We start from the raw sequence: 20,053 nt of genomic DNA, 5'->3' as shown, positions 1-20,053 counted from the left end.
GTGGAGGAAAATTAGTAGAACACGAATACTCCACACATGCACACCTCATTGAATTCCTTTCAAGATCTAATATCGATTCTCTCAAACTTTTAAGTTTTCCACCTTCCTGCATCTTAATTCTGCTGTGGGGGGAAAAAAAAGACAGCAAATCACTCACAAAATGAATAAGTTATTTATTTCTATAAATAGATTAAAACAATTTTTACAAGGATTTAATTGACACAACATGAGAAACATAGGAAGCAGCCTTTCCTTGGGGCTAAATCTGGTACAGATCCTTCATGAGAACCTCCAGCAGGTCAGTGTAACACAGGTAGTAAACATCGGCCTGCACCTCAGCAGGGTAAACAGAGGAAGAGTATTTCCCCACATCCTGTCGATTCTGTACGTGTTTTTGGCTGTTCACACCACGTTAGAGATGAATTATTAAAATAATTATCTCTGAGAATTAAGGTTTGTCAGCGAGACCAGAAACCTAATTTACAGACATGATTCCTAATTGAAGGATTATTAATTTCAATGCTTGCTTTTTAAAAATTCACTTTAAGTGAAATGTGAAGTTAAAACAATCAGAGTTTGAGTTTTTCACCACGTAAGATATTGTTATTGATGGCTGTTGCGATCCATTGGCAGTAAAGAGCAGACTTCTTGAAATGGCTAGTAAGACCTAATACATATTGGTAATCTTGCACTGTAACTTGTATCATTTAATTTCTTTCCCTCACATTTACAGTTTTCAAAATGTGTATCTTGAAATCACTTATTTTTTCATGATTTCTAACCACACATTTTGAAATACATAAATGTGTTTGTAAAAGAAAACCAGCTGAAGAAGAAAGATAAACTTGCAAATGACTGAGATGCAACAGACGCCACTGAATATCGATAAAGAGCAAGCTTTATCCGTCCAGTGGAGCCGGTTCTGGCCCTGCTTCGCTCGTGCTGTGTGACGTGAAATGGACGTGGATCTAAGTGTGACGATGCTGCCGTGTCACTTCGTAAGCAGCACTGAATGAAGTGATTGGTACAAGCCCAGCTTGTGCCTTTGTAATTATTTTCTCTGCTGTGAAAAAATATAGTGTTTATTAGCTGAGAGAACCAACTATTTGTGAGAATACTGTATTAAAAAGTGTTCGGCGTCGAACCAGAGGAAGACGTCTCCAAAATACTGATGGGTAACCGGTAGCCTCACAGTACGAGCGTGTGGTGTAACACTGAAAGCAGCAGCGAGGCGGCGTGAGACTTCGACAGTGTTCTCTCATCTCTTCTGCCAGCTGCTCCCGGTCCGGTTGGGTTCGCTCAGCAGCCGCTCCCGTCTGTCCGTGTGCGGCGGGCGGCCGGGCGGCAGCAGGATGTAGTGCGTGGCGCTCGCCTGTCGGCCGTCCTTCAGAATGGGCACGATGCAGGGAGAGAAGTGGGCGGCGGGCGGGGCTCTCTCCGCCTGCTGCCTCTGCAGCGCCTTGCTCACATACTTTGGGTTCGCGGCGAAGCTCTGGGTGGCGGGCATCACCCCGTTGATGTAGATGGGAAGACTTTTGGGGCTCGGGGAGCGCGGGGGGCAGGGGGGCACTAAGGGGACCCTCGGGGGGATTTTGGGGGGCTTGTCCTCCTCTCCGGGGCTCAGAGTCTTCAGCAGGGATGAGGGTTTGGGTGGGATGGGGATACGAGGGGGCACCTGTGGCTTATCGGTGGGGTATTCTGCCACGCTGCTGTGTGGTTGAGGAGCCGGACCCGAGAAGGAAAAGTGGCTCCTGGACGGAGCGTCTGCGGCGGCCGGCTCCTCGTGACGACCGTCGTCTCTCTGGACATCCAGTGACCAGTTATTGGCTGAAAACCGGTTTCCTCGACCGGTGGGTTTATCCTCTCTGCTGGGCCAGGAGAAACACAAGGCGCCTATCCGAGCGCCGCCGGCTCGCAGCGAGGTGTCCTGGTAGGCGTGGTTCACCTGGCCGGAGTCTCTGCCGCCGCCGCGGAGGATGGCTTTGGGGCAGCTTTTGGGCAGAAGGCGCCTCCGGTCGCTGGTGAAGAACTCGACCTCGCTGTCGGCGGCTTCATCTGACATGAGCTCCTCGGGGTCGGGCAGAGGCGGCAGAGGTTTGGGCTCCTTCTGATGGCCTCCCAACACTGAGCGTCTCTGCGAGGAAGGGACCACCTGGTCTCCGTCACTGGGCAGCAGGAAGTGATCCGGCGTGAGGCGGTAGGTGTCAGAGTAGTAAGGAGTCTGCGACAGAGCAATGTTGGCTGGGAGGAGAAAAATATCACATATTAGATGAAAGTGATCCACAAATCAACTCGTTGTCTTAAGGCTTTGTCGCGACTCGCTGTCTTCATTCCATAAACAACTCTCAGAGGAAGAAACATGGAAAACAACTTTCAACTAAGCAACAGTGAGGATGTAGGAGGGAAAATACCGAGAGCGCTCGGCCGTCCAATCTTCCCCTTTAAAAAAAAAAAAAAAACTTGCTTTCTGCAGATACTGTGCCGGAAACACGAGTAAAAAATGTTGAAAACAACCGCTTAACCTATCACCTTCTTCGTCAAACATCAGCCACAACACCCTGATTAACACAGGAATCGTCATTATCTGTGGGGCAGGCCTTAATCTTAACTGAGCTTCCCATAACCTTCCCTGTGGAAACATCCGACATGCCCCAGACTGCAGGAACAGCTGGTGACCAGGGAGCGATAGCTTCGCCTCCTCCTTCACCCCGATCGCTCTACTCTGACACACAGCTCTGCAAACGCTCCTACAACCCACCGACATGTCGCCTGTGTGGTTCAGACCGCAGGAAAAATACACCTCACTGTGTAGATTAAAGTTAAAAAAAAAACAAAAAAAAACAAATCTATGTTTTATGGAATTCAAATGAAATGTACATATGATTAATTACAGATACTATACATCCTGGAAAATATGAGGTTGAATTCAGTCAAATTAACAAACCATTTCAACCATCATCGTGGTCAAAGACGTTAAAAATGAATTAATTTAGTGCTGCCACAGAGCAGCGATCTCTTGGTACTTTTCTTCTGAGGTAATAAAGCAAACATTTGAAATTGAAACCAAAGGAAGAGAATGACTCACAGTTGTACTCCTTGGTCATTTGCTGCTCTTGGAGTTCCTTCAGGTTGTGCTCTACGTCCGCGCCCAGGCCGAAGCACAGCCTGCGAAGCAAGAGGGGGGTTGAGAAATCTATACGGAGCTGCGTGTGTGTAAATCATTCCTGCGTGTAACCTGTCACAAGTCAGTCATTATATGGGAAACAACAAGTACGGAAAAATGCCGTAACAGGTCGCATGTTCTGCTCTCCTTCATGTGTTTACATGATGCAACAGCTGCTGAATTTTACCTGCCGTCATCAAACATTTTATTTGAAATTATTTTTGCAAACCATCTTTACTGTTGCTCTGCGCATACGTGAGAAGACAGATTCCTGCTGAGCGGTCCCGACTGAAAAGCCTCTCATGGTTTTCATTGTGTTGGTGACACATGGAAACAATCAGAGGCTAAAACTCTCAGAGGAATTTGGAGAGCGAGTAAGATGCCCTTTAAACAGCTGCAGGTGTTCACCTTTTCCAATTTCTGAACTTTATTTAAGTCTTTTTTCCTCTTTGTTGAAACAACATATTCATCAATATGAACTTTGCCATAATTTTACTCTTGATTGGTTTAACTGATTGAAGTGTTTCCATTGTTTAATCTTCATCCATGTACCTGTTCAGGTCATGCTGTCCCCAGTAGTTACTCTGACTCCCGGCCATGTTGCGGCAGAAACGGTGTCCTCAGAAATCACACAAACGTGTTTGATACTGATCCGAAGCTCGAGCACAGGGCAACTCCATCACAGCCATCACAACATCGCTGGAATCACCTTTAAGCTGTTGGAGAGACCAAGAAAAGTCAACGTTAGCGGAGCTGTGTGTTAGAACTGAGCTGGGAGAGCAGAAGAAATGCTCTTTGCATTGCATCACGGCACTCATTTGTTCAGGTCACACCTTTGTCAGTGTGAAATGCCCATAAAAGGGGCATATAAACAGTGTACATCTGGAACACCACGCCATCCAGCACACCCAGCTGTACGCACTCATATGCAAACAGGCAGGTCAAAGATCAGCCGGAGAACTGGAGCAAATATCCTAAGAGAAGCAGGAATGTCTCAGTCACACAAATACACATCACATATTGATTAAAATCCTTGTGCAAGTACAGTTATATAAAAAAGTTTTTAATTTTACTCCATCAAAACGGAGCAGAAAGCTGAGCATCCGGACGGAGCGGGATGGGGCGAAGGGTAAACTTTTCAAATAAAGCTCAGTTTATTGTAACACATTTTACTGGTTTTATTTTCAGTTACAGCATTTAAGTAGCGCAATGAAAGTTTTGCAGATTGAGACTAAAACCTTTAATGTAGCCTGTGAGGAAAACTACTTTCATTTAAACAGTATGACTACAGATATGAGTCTGTTTCTCTCCCAAAAGATTTTCACCTTTTTTATATTTCCCATTTTTGCAGTAAATTAAAAAAAAAGTTTAATAAAGAAGTGACAGTTGGAAACCGAAGCCGCCCGCTCTGGTGGCTGCTATGTATCTCTTTGTGGTTTGGCTTTAAAGCCGTCTGTCTGATGTGCGGGCCATTGCACAACCTCCGGGTCAGATGTGGGAGGGTGACAGCACTCCTCGGCCTCCTTCCTCCCTGTGACCATGAAATGCTGCTGTATCCACCCTCACAACAGGGAGTAATTGTGTAGCATTCCTGTGATGCTGAATGACAAACTCCCATCTGAAACAGCGCCGAAGCCCTGCACACACAGTACAGTACACACAGTTCAGCTCAGTGTCAGACTGCCGGTCTGATTCTGGGTTTTTTTTTCCGTCTATTATTTGACAAAGGTTACTTGAAATGTGTTACTCTGTCAGTGTCAGAGAGTTATGCAGTGTCATCGTGGTTAGAGCTATTGTCTCAGTAAAGTTGTTCCTTGAATGCATAAACCTCAAAAGCAGTAAAGCTATCATGATGGAAAAGGCAGAAATGCATGATTCAGAGGTTCAACATTCCAATATATACCAATACCCGACATGATGATGTTATTTTTCTCCCTGCAGGGCCATCAGCTTTTGAATCTCGCTTCAGGTGAAGGTCATTCAGTCTGGTCTCAAAGGACAAAACGTCAGCTTTCACGCTGAGAGGTCAGCTCAGGCTAAACAGACCATGAGACAGGTGAAGGGCTTTAAAAGTGACGGATGATCCTGCATCTGAAGGGGCCCACCTGGGTGGTGCGTCCATGAATGAAGTGCTCCTTCTCTCTGAGCTTCCAGCAGCGATGCTGCTCAATGCGTTGCAAAGTTGAGGCTGCCATAGGCGAAAAACAAATGAAGAGGTCTCTGCATTCAGATTAATGATCAGGGTTTATCACTTAAACTTCACTGAGAAACTTATTCTCCTTCAAAACGTCTTGGTTTTGTCCAGAAATCAAAGGCTTTGCAAACAATAGACACTCACTGCATGTACCAACCACATTAAAAAGGCACATTTTACATTTAAATGAGTGCATTAAACTGAACACACACGCATCGCTTGAGGGACGGTCTCCTTTTCACTATCACACACTGCAATCTTAGTCTTCAAAGTCCGTCTTTGTTTCGTGCCACTGATAGGTCCGCAGTTGAAGTAGGAAGCAAACAATGTGGAGCATGCAAAGAAAACCTCACTACAAACAAAACAGTGACTCATGTGTCCATTTGAATATTAATGCCATCCTTAAAACAACCGTCTGTGGCGTCATTTCCACCCGTGAGCCTCGGAGATGGAAGACGCTGAACAATTATGAATTCTACCGGCAATTACTCAGTGTCCATGAATGGAACCACTCTCAGGCATGAATGGCCCTTTGTGCCACTTTGGTGCACAGCGAGGCGAGCCTGAAAATACAAGTGAACTCTCCCATGAGGTTAGGACCAGAGATACGCCATGGAGACAAGCCGACACGGCCAAGGTATGAGCCTGTGCCGCACCGGCCCAGCAGGAGGGCTGCGTGCGCTGGCACCGTTGGAAGGACAAATCACGGGCCGGGGGGGGGTGGACGGTTTGTCCGGCTCACGCAGGAGCCTTGATGTGATGTTCTTGGCAGACCCTGCTCTCGTTTGTGTAGGCAACAGGCCATTCACCGGCCAGATCTTTACAGAGAAGTTAATTATAGAGCTGGCATAAAGCATGCGCTTTACACTTGCACCAATTAACCCTGCGTGTTTAGCCAGCTGTGCAGAAATCCTAAATGCATACTTTGAACATGACCCTGATAGTGAGAACGCACGGCATGCAGCACTGGAGAAAAGAAGCGTGGCCCAACTGCGAGGCATGATGGGAAAATGCATTTATCAGAGGAAAATACCTTTGATTAGATAATCAAACACTTGTTGGCATTATTTGGAAAATCCTTGAATGTAATGTCCTTTGTGTGTGTGTGCGTGTGTGTGTGTGTGTGTGTGTGTGTGTGATGTACATATTATCTAAACTTTTTCTATTCTTGCTCAATTACCCACACACACACACACACACACACACACACACACACTGGAGCTGATCCCAGCGGACTGTGAGCGAAGGGGAACAAACTTCACCAGTTCTTTACAGGGAAAACACAATGACAGAAAAAAGAGTCAGACACAATCACACGCAATTCATAGTCACCAATTAACATCAAAATCATATTTCTGGACTGCAGGAGACTAGATAAAGCCCACACGCACACACAGGGAGAACATGAAAACGCCATGCAAACTAGTGAGATTCTCGCTATGAGTTAAAAGTAAGAACCAATAACCCGCTATGTGGCTGCAGCAATTCATTCTGAGTTTATTTTTCTCTCTTATACTATTTCAGGCTGTTCCAGTGCTTGAACTGAAGACATTTCCCCTTGAAAACTTCAAAAAAATTGCAGAAAAAAATGGAACTACGATGTAAAAATGACTCTTAGGGATTTGCAGATTTTTGTATTGTACTCAGCTTTAATTATCGCCCCAAATGGACTTCCAGTTTTTTGATTTTCCATCATCATACCTGATATTTCTCAACCTTATTCAAATTAGTTTTCATATATTTCAAACTGACCCTTGCAAATTTGCTTCAAGAAGGGAACATTTTACTGCATGCGGTGATAAAATATTTATAAAAACTTTAAATCTTGGCTTAAATTATGACTTTAAATTACCAGTGACTCACTTGTGTCTGGGATGACCTCCTTTATGGGCTCTGTTGTATTTTTTTCCATGGCAGTCAAGAACTTTGTCATAATCAGAATAATCAGTTGGAAATCCTCTACTTGGTTAGTACCGTAGATGCTTTCCTCATGTGGGATTCTGTCTTTCTTTTTAAAGACACAAGATGGAAAAATCTCATGACCATATTTAGGATCAAACATTCAGGATGAAGGAAGGAGGAAATAGCATAATAGGCAGCTGAGCGAGGAGAGAAAGAGGGCCTAAAAACAACACTGTGACAGCTAAGACTGTGACTTTGTCTTAATCACTTTAAATTATAAAATTACATTTGACAGCTTTGAGATAATGTCCAAATGTTACAACCTTTATTATTATCTAACATTTCTGCAAAGTGCAGAACAAAAAAGGAGGCAAACGCTCTTAGAGTGTGATTTCAAAATCAACCCAAATTGCAGCGTGTGAATAGTTGTTAATAGCAGTTAAAAAAGAAAAAGATGAAGCCGACACAACTAAATGATAACACTGATTTACAAAACAGAAAACACAAACTAAAAATTACTCTAGCTTTTTTCCAAGGAAATCGAAATTTCAATCATATTCAGACTCAGAAAAAAAAAAACTTTTAAATACATGATGAGATAGATCAAGGTGAATTAATAAAGCCATGTCGAGAAAAGTGGGTGAAAAACTTTGGAAGTGCTCTTATTATAAACGAAACATGAAATCACTGGTTGATTTTTCTGAGAACTGTATAATTAAATACGATGTCAAACTATACTGAGCTTGTTTTCTGGATTTATGAATCTAGACAAGAATATTTAAATAACTATTAGAGGCATTACATACACACATGAGAAGAGCTGATTTATAGATGTGATGATCTGAGCGAGTCCCGGTGCAGCGCCCCCTGGCGGCGCAGCGGGGCGGAGCCGCCGGGCCGCCGGGACTCACCCATCCCGCCTCGGCGCGGCTTCTGTCGGCGCGGAGCCGCACCGGAGACCCTGCAGCGGGTCGTGACAGCTGCCTGTCTGTCGAATAACCCGAAACCTACCAATAACCCACCCTCAGGGAGGGATGTTTTCTTTCCGCGCACGTACACACAATTAAAGTTTTTTTCAAAACAGCAAAAGTGACTTTTACGTTTCTTTTTCCCCAGTTAAATTTCCTCCGTGTTTCCAGTGAAAAACACGCTCGAAACCCTCCAGCCGCAACACACAGTCATCAAAATGTTTAAATCACCTAAAGATGAAGTTTCTCCCAGCTTCAAGCTGATGGAGGTCTTACCGTTAAAACGAACATTTGTCCATCGTGTCAAAGCAGCTCGGACGGTCGCTCCCGGTCCAGCGTGATGGGAGGGAAAATACAAACAAACAAACACACAAACAAATAAATCACAGCGTCTCAGTCAAGAAGCTGAAGCGTGTGCAACAACATCCCTCTTCTGTCAGACAGCGCTGGGAGCTGAAGCTCATTTTGTGACGCTCTTTTCCACTTCTCCTTATAACCAGACGGGCTCGGAGCGCGGCGCAGTAACTCCACCCAGCGCGGGCAGGACGCCTTAAAGGGGACCAAATGCCCCAAAACACACCAGGCACGCTCAGAAAGCAGCCTCAACCCTAACCCTAACCCGAGCCTTTCATTAAAAACACTACACTCACCGAATCTAATTTGCATAACCATAAAAAAAAACACTTGAAATATTCAAACACGTCGATCAAGAATCCCTCAGTATATTGGCATTTTAAAAAGATAAATATTGTAAAGAAACATAATTAACTGTTGTTCCCACATCTGCATAAACGGTGGAAATAGCCAGCACAATGAGCAAATAAATTGCTAAAACAGAAGGCAATGATCATTTGAGCAATCTGCTCAGTGTGATCACAGTAAATTAGAAAATATTCACCCTGCATTAAACTCAGGTCAAATTTTAGAAAAGCGTTGCACACAAAAAAAGAAACAGAAACTGAAATTCAAAACAAAGAAACATTCTACGTCTATTGTCTGGGAATTTTCATTAGTCATGTGTCCAGATTTCCACTTTTTTCCAAATGTTCCACACTGAAGTTTTCTTTAAACACAGAATGACCTGAGACCTCAAGACATCAGGCTAATTTCATTATCTGCGTGTAACGTGAGTATGGGAAATTGCATTTCATAAAGCAGTAAACAATTTTGATGTGACCTGAGTGGGAGTCAGCGGGCGTGTGGGTGGATCCTGGCATGAGTACAATATAGGACTGATAAAGAGGAACAGGCAGCGGAGTCACAGCCCAGTGGAGGTAGATGAGGACTTGTTTTGAAGCCCGATTGTCACATAGGAGTTGACTGTCTGTGTTTGTCTTCACCCACGCTGGAAGACGGAGAGGAACAATACTAGAGGCCATTTACCAGAAAATGACCCGGGAGGGAAGTGAGCGCAGGCCGTGTCTGTTTGTTACCCGGGTTCAGACCACACCGGGCCTGCAGTCTGCCTCCACACTGCCAAAAAATCTTTTTATTGTGGTAACAATGCAAATAATCCTCCAGCCAAAGACACACATTGACTATTGTGTCGAATAACCACCTGATATGAAAAATGTCAGCAAAACACCAAATGGCCCCGTGACCTCCCTTTGTGATTTTCTACTGTTCAAATGTTTCACAGCTGTCAAGCTCCGCATCGGGCCATGTATGGATTGAGGAGTGCCTCAAACCCAAATACTGACCGTAAATCACAAACCCACTAAATAAATACGCCAAGCGTAATGTCCTTGTATTGCTGCAATCGGCCGTCCCTCTCCCACCAGCGTACATTGTTTGCTCAAAGGAATACTCATACTTTTTTTTTTTTTTTTTTTTTTTTTTTTTGAGCAAAGAGCCTGTTTGATCAACTTCACATTGTGCAACGGCGTGATTGGTAGCACATGTGACGAGGAGGTCCAGTGCCCCACACACACATGAAACATTTCACTGCCTACAGTCTCTTGAACTGAGTTTAAGCCTTTTTTTTTTCCTTTCTTTTTTCAAGGGAAAATTAATTGTAAAATTTTATGTTTTTGACCCTTGGACCGGCAGCTCTGCTCTTGGCGTGCGGACCTCTGCGGGTGCTGGTGGGTGACCCAGGATGCTCCAGGCTTGGGGGGGGGGGGGGTTGTCGGGGTGGGCTGGTCTCCCACTGGGAAGGTCAAGTCATTTCCTGTTCTGAGAGACCTCCGTCCCTCACAGCTGTCAGTGCAGTCAGAAGCCCACCTTCCACATCTGTAGCCGCGTCCCACGCCCACATGTGACGTGGAAGATCACTCTGAAAAAACACTTCTGCGCTGATGCCTGAAAATGCCTTTAAAATATGATGACTTCCCATAAAACGTTTAAAAATGAGTGTAATCTGATAATAAGCAGTAATAGCATTTCTGTCAATAGAAAGCCTGATAAAGACGTTTCTCACATGGGCAGGAAATGCAGTAAATCACCCTTCAAATTAAAAATACCTCAGATGATAAATGCATGTGCGCCACTCATTGACTAGACGCCCCAGACTGGAGTAGGAAACGAATTAAGTAGGTGTTAACATATGTTTTCTGTGGTAAATACATTTGTGTAGGATGATGTGCTGACATGGCGACACAGGGAATTGACTTTATAGAGGAACCATCTGTGTACAAACATGTAATAGTAATTAGAGCGAGGTTACAGACTGCAGACACACATACAGGACCTGCTGCTGCTTTCAAAGCCACGGCCGACCTGTCTCGTGTTTGAGTTTCGCATTCCATTTAATCACGACGCCGCTGCGCCAGTGAGCCTGTGTGAGAGGTTGTAATAACTTTAGGCAAGGCATTTACTGCAGCAGTGTATCGGAGATATGTGAGATAACACCGGCAGGGGGAGAAAAGTGTGAAAACTTCCATTTCTATTCAATAAACAAGAAAGCTGAATAAACTCTGCAGTGCAGCCGAAGCAAAGAACATCATCATCGAACTCAAGTTACAGTAATTCCAGTAACGTCCAGTTAGAAGGAGCAAGAAATTACAAAGAAAACCTCTGATCTCCTTCATTGCACCTCTTTGCTGACACCCACCACTTCCTTCGCCCCGACATGGAATAGTCACGTTTGACGTTTTTATGCCTGTGATTAAGTACCACTCATTCGGACAGTGTTCCTACTATCTGCAGAGTTATGTGTGATTTGAAATACACACCCTTCGCCATCGTTTTCAAGTTTAATGGCCTTGCGGTTGCGCCTGAAAGGTTGGGGGCGTCAGGGAAGAATCGGGCTCCTCAGATGTCTGAGTGGGCTTCGCACCAAGGCCTTTGACCTCATCCTGTGAGGAGACGGCTCAGCTATCAAAGGACCAGCAGCCATCAGGAGGAAGAGGAGGACGACGTGAAGAGTGATGTCTGTGCTTGGTTCGATTGTTGGATGAATCAGGAAGTGCACTCAAAGTGAACCAAACGTAGGATAAAGAAAAACTTTCTGTTAAATGTATCCCGATGCCAAACTGCTTTTTGAAGAAAAAAAAAAAGGATTTAAAACAAAAACAAAGTGCTCATAGTGTATGGGAACACAGAGTTTTGTCCATATTTGCTGTAAGATTAAATGTCATGAGAGTAAAAGCAAACAGAGGCAGCAGGCAGGCTGATGGAGGAAGTAGCAGAGATTAAAGTGATTTAAACTCTGTGACATCTGATTTCATGGCGACAGCTTCAGTGATCTGAGTATGAAAAGAACAATTCTTTACCCGGGATACAGAACTGGAGTTCTGGGCAGCTTCCCGACCCGTGATTCCAGGCCTCAGAGTGGGCAGAGGGTCTGCGAGCCCCAGCAGGAGGACTTCCGCAGCCCTGTGAAGCTAATCTCCACTTCGTGAGGAGTTTTAGTTCAAATACAAAAGGAGGCTTCACACAGTCCAGACTGAAAGAACGCAGATGGCGGACTGGACTTTCTCAGCTCATGTTCTGCACATCGCTTCAATTCTGGGCAGAAGTTTTTTTTAAACAGGTCACCTGTTTTTCTGAGAAGAAAACATTTGTTGATGCAAACAGAAGTTAGCCCATCGGGACATGACACGTCAAGTGTTTTCCAGAAAAAAAAGGAGGCACGGTCAATATTTGATTGTTTACACAGCCGTCACTGAATGTTCTCGTGTCAAAGTCTTTTTCAGTGACATGCAGGGTAACCTTTGTGCAGCAGATGTTATACAATTAATCAAAAGTACAAATGATTCAGCGAAAAAAAAAGAGAAAAGTGAAGCATTTAACATGAGCTCAGAGTATGAAAAGAAAAATGACTCTTTCAAGGATGAAAGAGCCACAAAGATTTTCTTATCTTTACCAGAGGGCAAAACTGTGACCAATCAGATTTATAAAGAATATCATCAGTTATGGCTCTAACATTAAGTAAGTTTTGATTATTATTCATTATTTTAAAATCAAATATTGTCCTTTGAAATTATATCTCGTTCAAACGTGGTTAGAATGCCTTTCCTCATCTCGTAACTGGCCAGAATTGGCTCGAAACTGGCATTAACTCAAGAAGAAGTCATTTGTGTCATTTTTTTCACTTCTCACATGATGGAGAATGACTTGTTGCTCTGAATCTGCACTGTGGGGGGAGTTAAAAAGAAAAAGTAGTGGGCATACAGTGTAGAGGGTGTAGATGAAACCCCAAATATTCTGATTTAGTCAAAAAGACTTTTCCTCATCAATCTTCATGACCAAGAAAAGGAGGACTATGATTGCGCCTCCTAACGAACCGTGCACGAGAACGGAAGCCTGAAAGCGCTGAACAGTGTCAAGCAAGACTCGAATTCTCAATGATCGTTACAGTGTGTGCAAGCCGTGACCCCACTGTGCAGGATGGTGGGAGTGGGAGGGAGGCGGGTGGGTTGGTGACACTGCACACATGGTCCACAGATTTCCTCAGAAAGTCAGAGTTTGAGCATTCTCACCCTGTCTTGCACCACTAAATATCTTGGAGTCCTGAGGCATGACAAAGGCAGCCTTCCTTCCCTCCTTACTTTAGCTCCCTCCCACTCCAAGCCTCCTCTCACCTTACTGACTCTCGCGCCATCATTTCCTGTTGAGTCACAGAGCCAGACCCAGCCATGTTTTGCACTTTACTACTGCTCGCCCTCTTTGCCTTCCTCCTCCACTTCCTTGTTCACTGATGTCTTGTAAGAGGAGGTGGGAGCACGGCGTGACGTTATCCGAGCCCCTCAAGAAGAACAAAAAAAAAAGCATGAAACCAATCAGGTAGAGTTCTCGAGAAACTGACGCAGATGAAGGAGTCTTTTCCTGGCAACCTCACTGATTCATGCCGCTGATGACTTGGAGGATTGACGGATTAGCTCTGCAGATAATTCACTGCTTCACTTGTTGCAGCATGTTAAGTCTATATTATTAGTAGGGAGAAGCAAAAAAGAAAGAAAGAAAGAAACATACAGCCCCAGGCAAAGAAAGGAAATGGAAGATCTCAGGCCTGTTGCGTTGATCGTTACTGTGTGTGAATGCCTTGGAGAATACGGTTCAGTTGCCCCAGGGTGCTTGGTGTTGTGCCGTGGAAAAGTGGGAGGAAGTGATGCTGCAGTGAGGTAAGAGCTGCTGCTGAATGCGCTCAGTGCCTGCCTTTATGCGAGGGATTGCTGAGGGCAGGGCTCTGAGAAACGAAAGGGTTTTGTGGTGGACTGGTTGAGTCATTCAAGAATACAGCTGCTGACTCAGACTGCAAACTCGCCTCTGAGAGCACACTGCCAGTATATGTGGCATTTTCTGTGTGTGTGTGTGTGTGTGTGTGTGTGTAACCTGGTGTTGTGAGGACCCCCCCCCAAAAAAAGAACGAAGACATTCTTTTTGGTTGATTTTTACCACTCTGAAGAAGAAAGGAATTGGCTTTCAGTGGCTTCATGCTGTCAGAAACTGCACGCTTGTGGTTCACAGAATTACCAGGAAAATGACATGAAATGGAAACTGGAGCCTTGCCTGAAGGAGTGTCGACTCACACCACTGCCGTGATCCCGCTCTGGCACCGGGTCAAAGTTTCCCTGTGATTCAATCCTTTCGTCACTGCTTCAGTTTTCTCGACACGCCCTTCAGGCCGCAGCAGCCTTGTAACTGCAGTGCTATCATCAACACAATGCCATCCATCTCCAGCGTGAACCTTGGGAGGCACTCGGGCATTAGTCATGCTGGACGTGTTGCAAGGTTCACTAATGTTGACATTATTGTGTTCCGGAGGGTAATTAAGGACGCCTCCCTCTATTGCAGAATGTGACTTCCTTATAAAATTTGAGAGATATTTAATCTGATTGTGATGAAATGAGTCACGCTGTTCTGAGAAGATTGTGAAGTGCGGCCCGTTTGTCATTATTACTGTGGTTTGTAAAAATAAAGCATGACTGTAATTCTCCCTCTCTTCACAGTGATGAGTAATCGAACTAATATGGGTTTGAAAATGTTAATAAAATTACAGTTACTGGAGATGCTGGGTGTGTTCAGTGCTTGTGACTTTTGTATTGTGTGCTGCAGGATCCATCAGCAGGACCAACAAACTTAGACGATGGGAAATAATCCCAGTTTGCCTGCATTACGTTTACACCTTCATGATTCCTGCTGGCTGCTGGTTGTATGTCTGCTGTTCATCTGAAGTGTGTTTCAAAGATTCTTCATGTAATTATATCACCAACATGATTTTTTCAGGGAAGAAAAACAGCATGCAGATTACACCTAACCGGTTTATCAGCTGTGGTCAGATTTCCTCTCTGAGGTCAATTTTTTTCACCAGTGTGCAATTTTAAAATTGATCTACAGTAGGTCAATGAACCCAGGATCACCACATGGCTGTGGCCTCATCTTAGTATTTACATAAGCTCCAGTGCAGAGAAGGACATTTCAACCTTTACGACTGTTGCAGACATTTCGAAATACTCTGATTTCCTGTTTGTCAAATGTCTGGGTATGAAGTATAAATAATTATTGATTGTGGAGGCCTAGCCTCAAGTGGACGACATGATATTCCTGACGTAGAGAGCAATTAATCCAGTTCCAGAGGTTGAGTATCTTTGGGTTGCATTCCCATTTATTATTAAGTCAGTAAATATAAAATCAGATTTTTCTCACTTCAGCCCACGCAGTGCTGTGTTTGAGTTGGACACAGCTAAAAGAACCTTCAAACTTGTGCCACCTGTGATCACCTTCACCTCTAACCGAAAGCCTAAAATGCTTGATTTGTGACACCGCAGTGCAATACTCCCCCAAGTGGTCAAAATTAATAACAGACAAGGCTGAAGAAATCATTGAGATTAAAATTGAGTACTGTGTGCTGCTTATTTTAAAAGATCAATTCGAAATTTGAACTAATGATTCACTTTATTTTGTGGCAGTGAGTAAAATAATCGCAGAAGGAGTAACTACAAAGATTTGGATTACATTTTATGTGCCTGCCGCTCACTTCTGACTAGCATCCCCTCCACACTGCCACTACTCAGCGAATTCAAATAGCAGTCGCTCTATCATCGTGTATATGACAGCCTGAGACAGAGAGACAGAAGATAATATGGGCGTGTAATAAAAACAGTAACAGTGATAAAGTATCAGTGGAGTAACAGTAACATCCAGGTGTGTCAAAGTTAGTGTTGTGTTATATATACAGGCGCAATAATACTGGCCAGTGAAGTCTGGTGCATGGAACAATCTAATTATGTAGGGAAGGCAAAAGACCAGATAGAGATGACAGAACAAAAAATAAAAATCATGTGTCACGGGGAAGTGGCCACCCAGACCAAACAGACCAGCACCAGCAGGGCCGTGCAGAGACCTTTGAGGGGCAGGTGCTCAGCGTTAAAAGGGGACACACTGACCCCGAACTTGAAACACCACACACATACATACCTTAGATACCTGATTGAATTGAAGCAACCCATATTCATGAAGAATGGAACGTGGAATCCCAACATACCTAGTCTTTGTGAGGGGTCAGTCCTGATGGGTACATTGAACAGCTTCTGTTGAGGAGGTGGGCTGTGTCGATCAAAGAGTGGAGACACTACAAAGACCATGGGAGAGATAGTAGCTGATTAAACAAGTGTTATCTGATCATGACAAGATGCTAAGACAACTAAGATTGAAAAGATGTGGATGTGAGCTGCCAGACTGCTGATTGTTTGTAGGAGACTCGCTGAGAGAGTCTGCAGCCGAGGCTTCAGGAACTGAAGCTGCTCATTGGTAAATTGAAAGAGGAACATCAATGGAGGACAAGAATAAAGGAGGTACAGCCTTTATCCACAGAGACATAATTCAAGCTGTTCATTTAGGACTTAGGAAGATGTTTTAAGTTGACACCATTAGACTGCTTCACTGTGGCTACTCTTCCGGGAGTCTCTGCTTTCAAGTTTGACTAAAATTGGAGGACAAAGAGGGAACAGTTTTAACACTCTTAGTTTTAATTTCACAGACTTACTTTTGTTCCCTAACCTCAGTAAAACACAAACATGACTTCAACATGAAACATGCCATCCTGTATTTATGAGCAGACATGTATTGTATATTACATACAGAAGAAACTGAAAAAGAGAAAATGAATAATAGGAGAAATATAATAGAGGAAGGGTGTGTGTGTGTGTGTGTGTGTGTGTGTGTGTGTGTGTGTGTGTGTGTGTGTGTGTGTGTGTCAGTTTATAGCCATGGATTTGCTCCATGGTGCTGTTTCATTCATAATCTGCTCTTCGTCATTTAGTGCTAAGAATAAAGTAAAAAAATAATGAGTACTGATATGTTTAAATGAGAAGTTGCGGACTTCACAGTTCAAATTATTTTATTCTTTAATGTCATTGTTTTTGTACTGTAAAAGTCCAAAATTATGTGAATATGAATATTGCATAGTCTTAGAGAAATAACATAACCACTGTCTCTAGAAACGGGATAAACACTGCAACTCACTTGGCAGTAAAATTATCCATCTCTCTGATGCATTCAGCTCCTGACAGAAGAAACAAGAAACAAAGAGAAGCCTGACAGACTTTCTCCCCTCAGCACGATGTGTGGTTAATTAGCTTCTATAATATTATGAGAGGTGTGTGAGTAAGACATACACTGCACTTTGGACCAAAGGAGATGATCACTGACTTTTGCAGGAAGCCCTCCCATTGGCCTGCCATCATTAATGGTAAGGTTAATGGTGGTGCGCAGTTACAGGTACCTGGGAGTCCATGTGGACGATAAACTGGACTGGTCTGTACAGGCAGACGCCGTGTACAAGAAAGGACAGACTCTGCTTTACTTTCTGCGTAGGCTGAGATCTTTTGACCTGTGCTGTGAGATGCTTTACATCTTTTATCAGTCTGTGGTGGCTAGTGCGTTGTTCTTTGGGGTTGTTTGTTGGGGGTGCAATATGACCCAGAGGGACAGCAACCGGCTGGATAAGCTGATTAAGAAGGTTGTGTCTGTGTTGGGGAGGAAGGTGGACTCAGTGGGAGTGATGCTCGAAAGGAGAATGAGGGCTGTAATGCAGGGCATCCTTGGAAACACAAAACACCCACTGCATGCGACACTATCCGCTCAGCAAAGTCAGCGCAGTAAAAGGTTTCTTTGTATGAGCAGCAGGACGGAGCGTTTTACAAAATCATTTCTTCCCTCTGCTATAAGACTGCATAACAACTCTGTTTGAACATGTGCATTTTACTACCATTGCTGGTAACTTTTAATCTGTCCATTTATATGTTTGTCTGTATGAGTCTTTTATGTGTATAAATGTGTGACTACTCAGACACCTGAATTTCTCCTACGGGGGATTATTAAAGTATCTATCTATCTATCTATCTATCTATCTATCTATCTATCTATCTATCTTTGTCAGTCATCTAGCAAGAATACACCATGCACAAATGAACACTGCTGCAAAACCTCCTCACCGGACCATCAGGGGTTAAAGTCAGTCCTCCCTCAGGTCCTCAGTTTGTAGATCAGCTGTGTAAAGCACTAAGCTGTAAAACAGTCTGGACCTTAGAGCGTTGAGTGACGGACGTTACATGATCATGTGACCAACCGAGAGCGACATCTGATTTATTATTGTTGTTTTATTCATTATTTTCCGGTACACATCAATGGCAAAGGGGCAGGTGCTCCAGCAGTTTGAACCAGTCCAGGGTGTGTGAGAAAGTCCGATGGCTGCCAGTCTATGGAGGAGGATGGAGTGGGAGATGGTGTGCAATAAGAACAATTGTTCTGACCTTAGGTTTTCAGGTTGCCTTTTCAGCCCAGAAGCTCTCCATCTCACTTCCTACTCGGTCCAGCAGGGGGGGCACTGGCACAGCCTGGTATTCTAGGAACTCCTGGCTCAGTAGGTCAGGCTCCTCTGGCCCATTAGAGGGATGGAGGAGCAGGAGGGAAACTTTCATTTAAGAAAGCACAGATGCAAGTTATTTGTTTTTAATGAATGATCGTCAACCCAAAGAAATCAGCATTTTTAAAAAGCCACTTAAAATATGGTTCATGTTAACAGAGAGAAACATTCTGGAGGTAATGTGTCTTAATGTCAAATTTCATAAGTGTTAAAGTGCCTCAGTATAGAATTCAGAGTATTGAGTCTCAGATAATCTGCAGAAATTTTTGAAAATTGTTTTGGGCTAACCAGAAACCCAGCAGATGCAGATCAATATAACTTCCTTTATGGCTAAGCTTCTGATTAGATCACAAAGTGAGGACAACCACAGCGGGCTTTTGTCCTCATGAGAGGAGAAACATGCTGGGTACAAGCATGACTGCAGTTCTCTGTATTCTGATCTCAGGTCTAAAATTAGAAGTAATAAAATAATTATTATTAATGATCAAATACTGACCCGGCAAATGGTTTGCTCTTTCATGAAGCTGTTTGTGGCTCTGTAGGCACCATGATTCTGCACATAGCTTTCAATGAATCATCTGCAATACAGACATTTACAGGACTAAAACGGTGGGTGAAACTTGTACAAACTCCAAAAAGAGAGCAGCGCAGAAAAGTGAAAATAAAGCAGAAGTATAAAAAAAATACATGCAGAGTAAACTATAAACATATAGTACATAAAACATGCGTTTCTTATATTTGTCTTATCACTTATTTGTCTTATTTCCTTTATTTTTGCTCCAAAGCTAACTCATAAGCACAATAACCACAAATTCAAATTAGTGTTGTCAAGCTTAAAAAATATTTGCAGATCTGACTCTAGATGTTCACGATTTATCTCATAATTAGTCAACTTGCATTAGCACACAAATCTCAAATGCAATGCACAGTAATGGTTTATTCTGACTCTTTTACATTAAGTGGAGCATGTATTTCAATTGTAAACAATTTCACAATGAAAGACACTCAGAAATGTGGAATTTGAACCATCCGGCATTGAAATGTTGAGAAGGGAGGCCAGCCTGTTTGTCTATGACGAAAAAACACTGATTAAATTAACTGAAAGAACTTAATTAAATTAAAAGAAACAAAAGTGCAACAACAATACATTCCTCTTATCTTCAGAAAATTTACTGTATTCCACTGAAATGTCAATATTTGCCGAACACATTTGAACCTTGAACAACAAAACAATATGCTGAGACACTATTAACAATTCCTCCTTTACATTAAGCATGTAAACCTCAAAATAGTGTTTAGGAAGCGCCCAAAATGCCTTAAAATTTTTCCCACAACACACTAAAAATGAATGAGCAAATGTTAGTTAAAGTTTAAGAGTATAAACACAAACATACCTAAATGGGGAAAATCGATGATTGATGCTGCCTCTGGCAAAGACTGCGCATGCGCAGCTCCCCGCACACATGACATTGTAAAAATGAGGATGGTAATAATTAACATTAGCAAATCAATACCGT

General features: G+C 43.4%; 1 protein-coding gene across 1 annotated transcript; it reads right to left on the bottom strand.

Annotated features, from left to right (window-relative positions):
- Positions 1 to 152: 152 nt before the first annotated feature.
- errfi1b (ERBB receptor feedback inhibitor 1b) lies at positions 153 to 8,642 on the bottom strand. Its single transcript, XM_030118523.1, has 4 exons — positions 8,504 to 8,642; positions 3,716 to 3,879; positions 3,086 to 3,165; positions 153 to 2,241 (listed from the first exon to the last, which is right to left on the bottom strand). The coding sequence occupies exons 2-4, from the start codon at positions 3,760 to 3,762 to the stop codon at positions 1,259 to 1,261; spliced, it is 1,110 nt and encodes a 369-aa protein (XP_029974383.1). The 5' UTR covers positions 3,763 to 3,879; positions 8,504 to 8,642; the 3' UTR covers positions 153 to 1,258.
- Between the last annotated feature and the right edge of the window lie 11,411 nt (positions 8,643 to 20,053).

Source organism: Salarias fasciatus, chromosome 20, assembly GCF_902148845.1.
Source record: "Salarias fasciatus chromosome 20, fSalaFa1.1, whole genome shotgun sequence".
In the NCBI taxonomy this organism is placed as follows: Eukaryota; Metazoa; Chordata; class Actinopteri; order Blenniiformes; family Blenniidae; genus Salarias; species Salarias fasciatus.
The sequence above is the reverse complement of the archived record's forward strand: the minus strand, read 5'-3'. Positions and strand labels throughout refer to the sequence as shown.

Excerpts from the sequence above, each read along its gene's own strand:
- errfi1b (XM_030118523.1), bottom strand. The coding sequence starts at position 3,762 with ATGGCCGGGAGTCAGAGTAACTACTGGGGACAGCATGACCTGAACAG. Across the intron at positions 3,166-3,715 it reads GGACAGCATGACCTGAACAG|GCTGTGCTTCGGCCTGGGCG; the intron begins GTACATGGATGA and ends CTTGCTTCGCAG. Across the intron at positions 2,242-3,085 it reads AATGACCAAGGAGTACAACT|CCAACATTGCTCTGTCGCAG; the intron begins GTGAGTCATTCT and ends TTCTCCTCCCAG.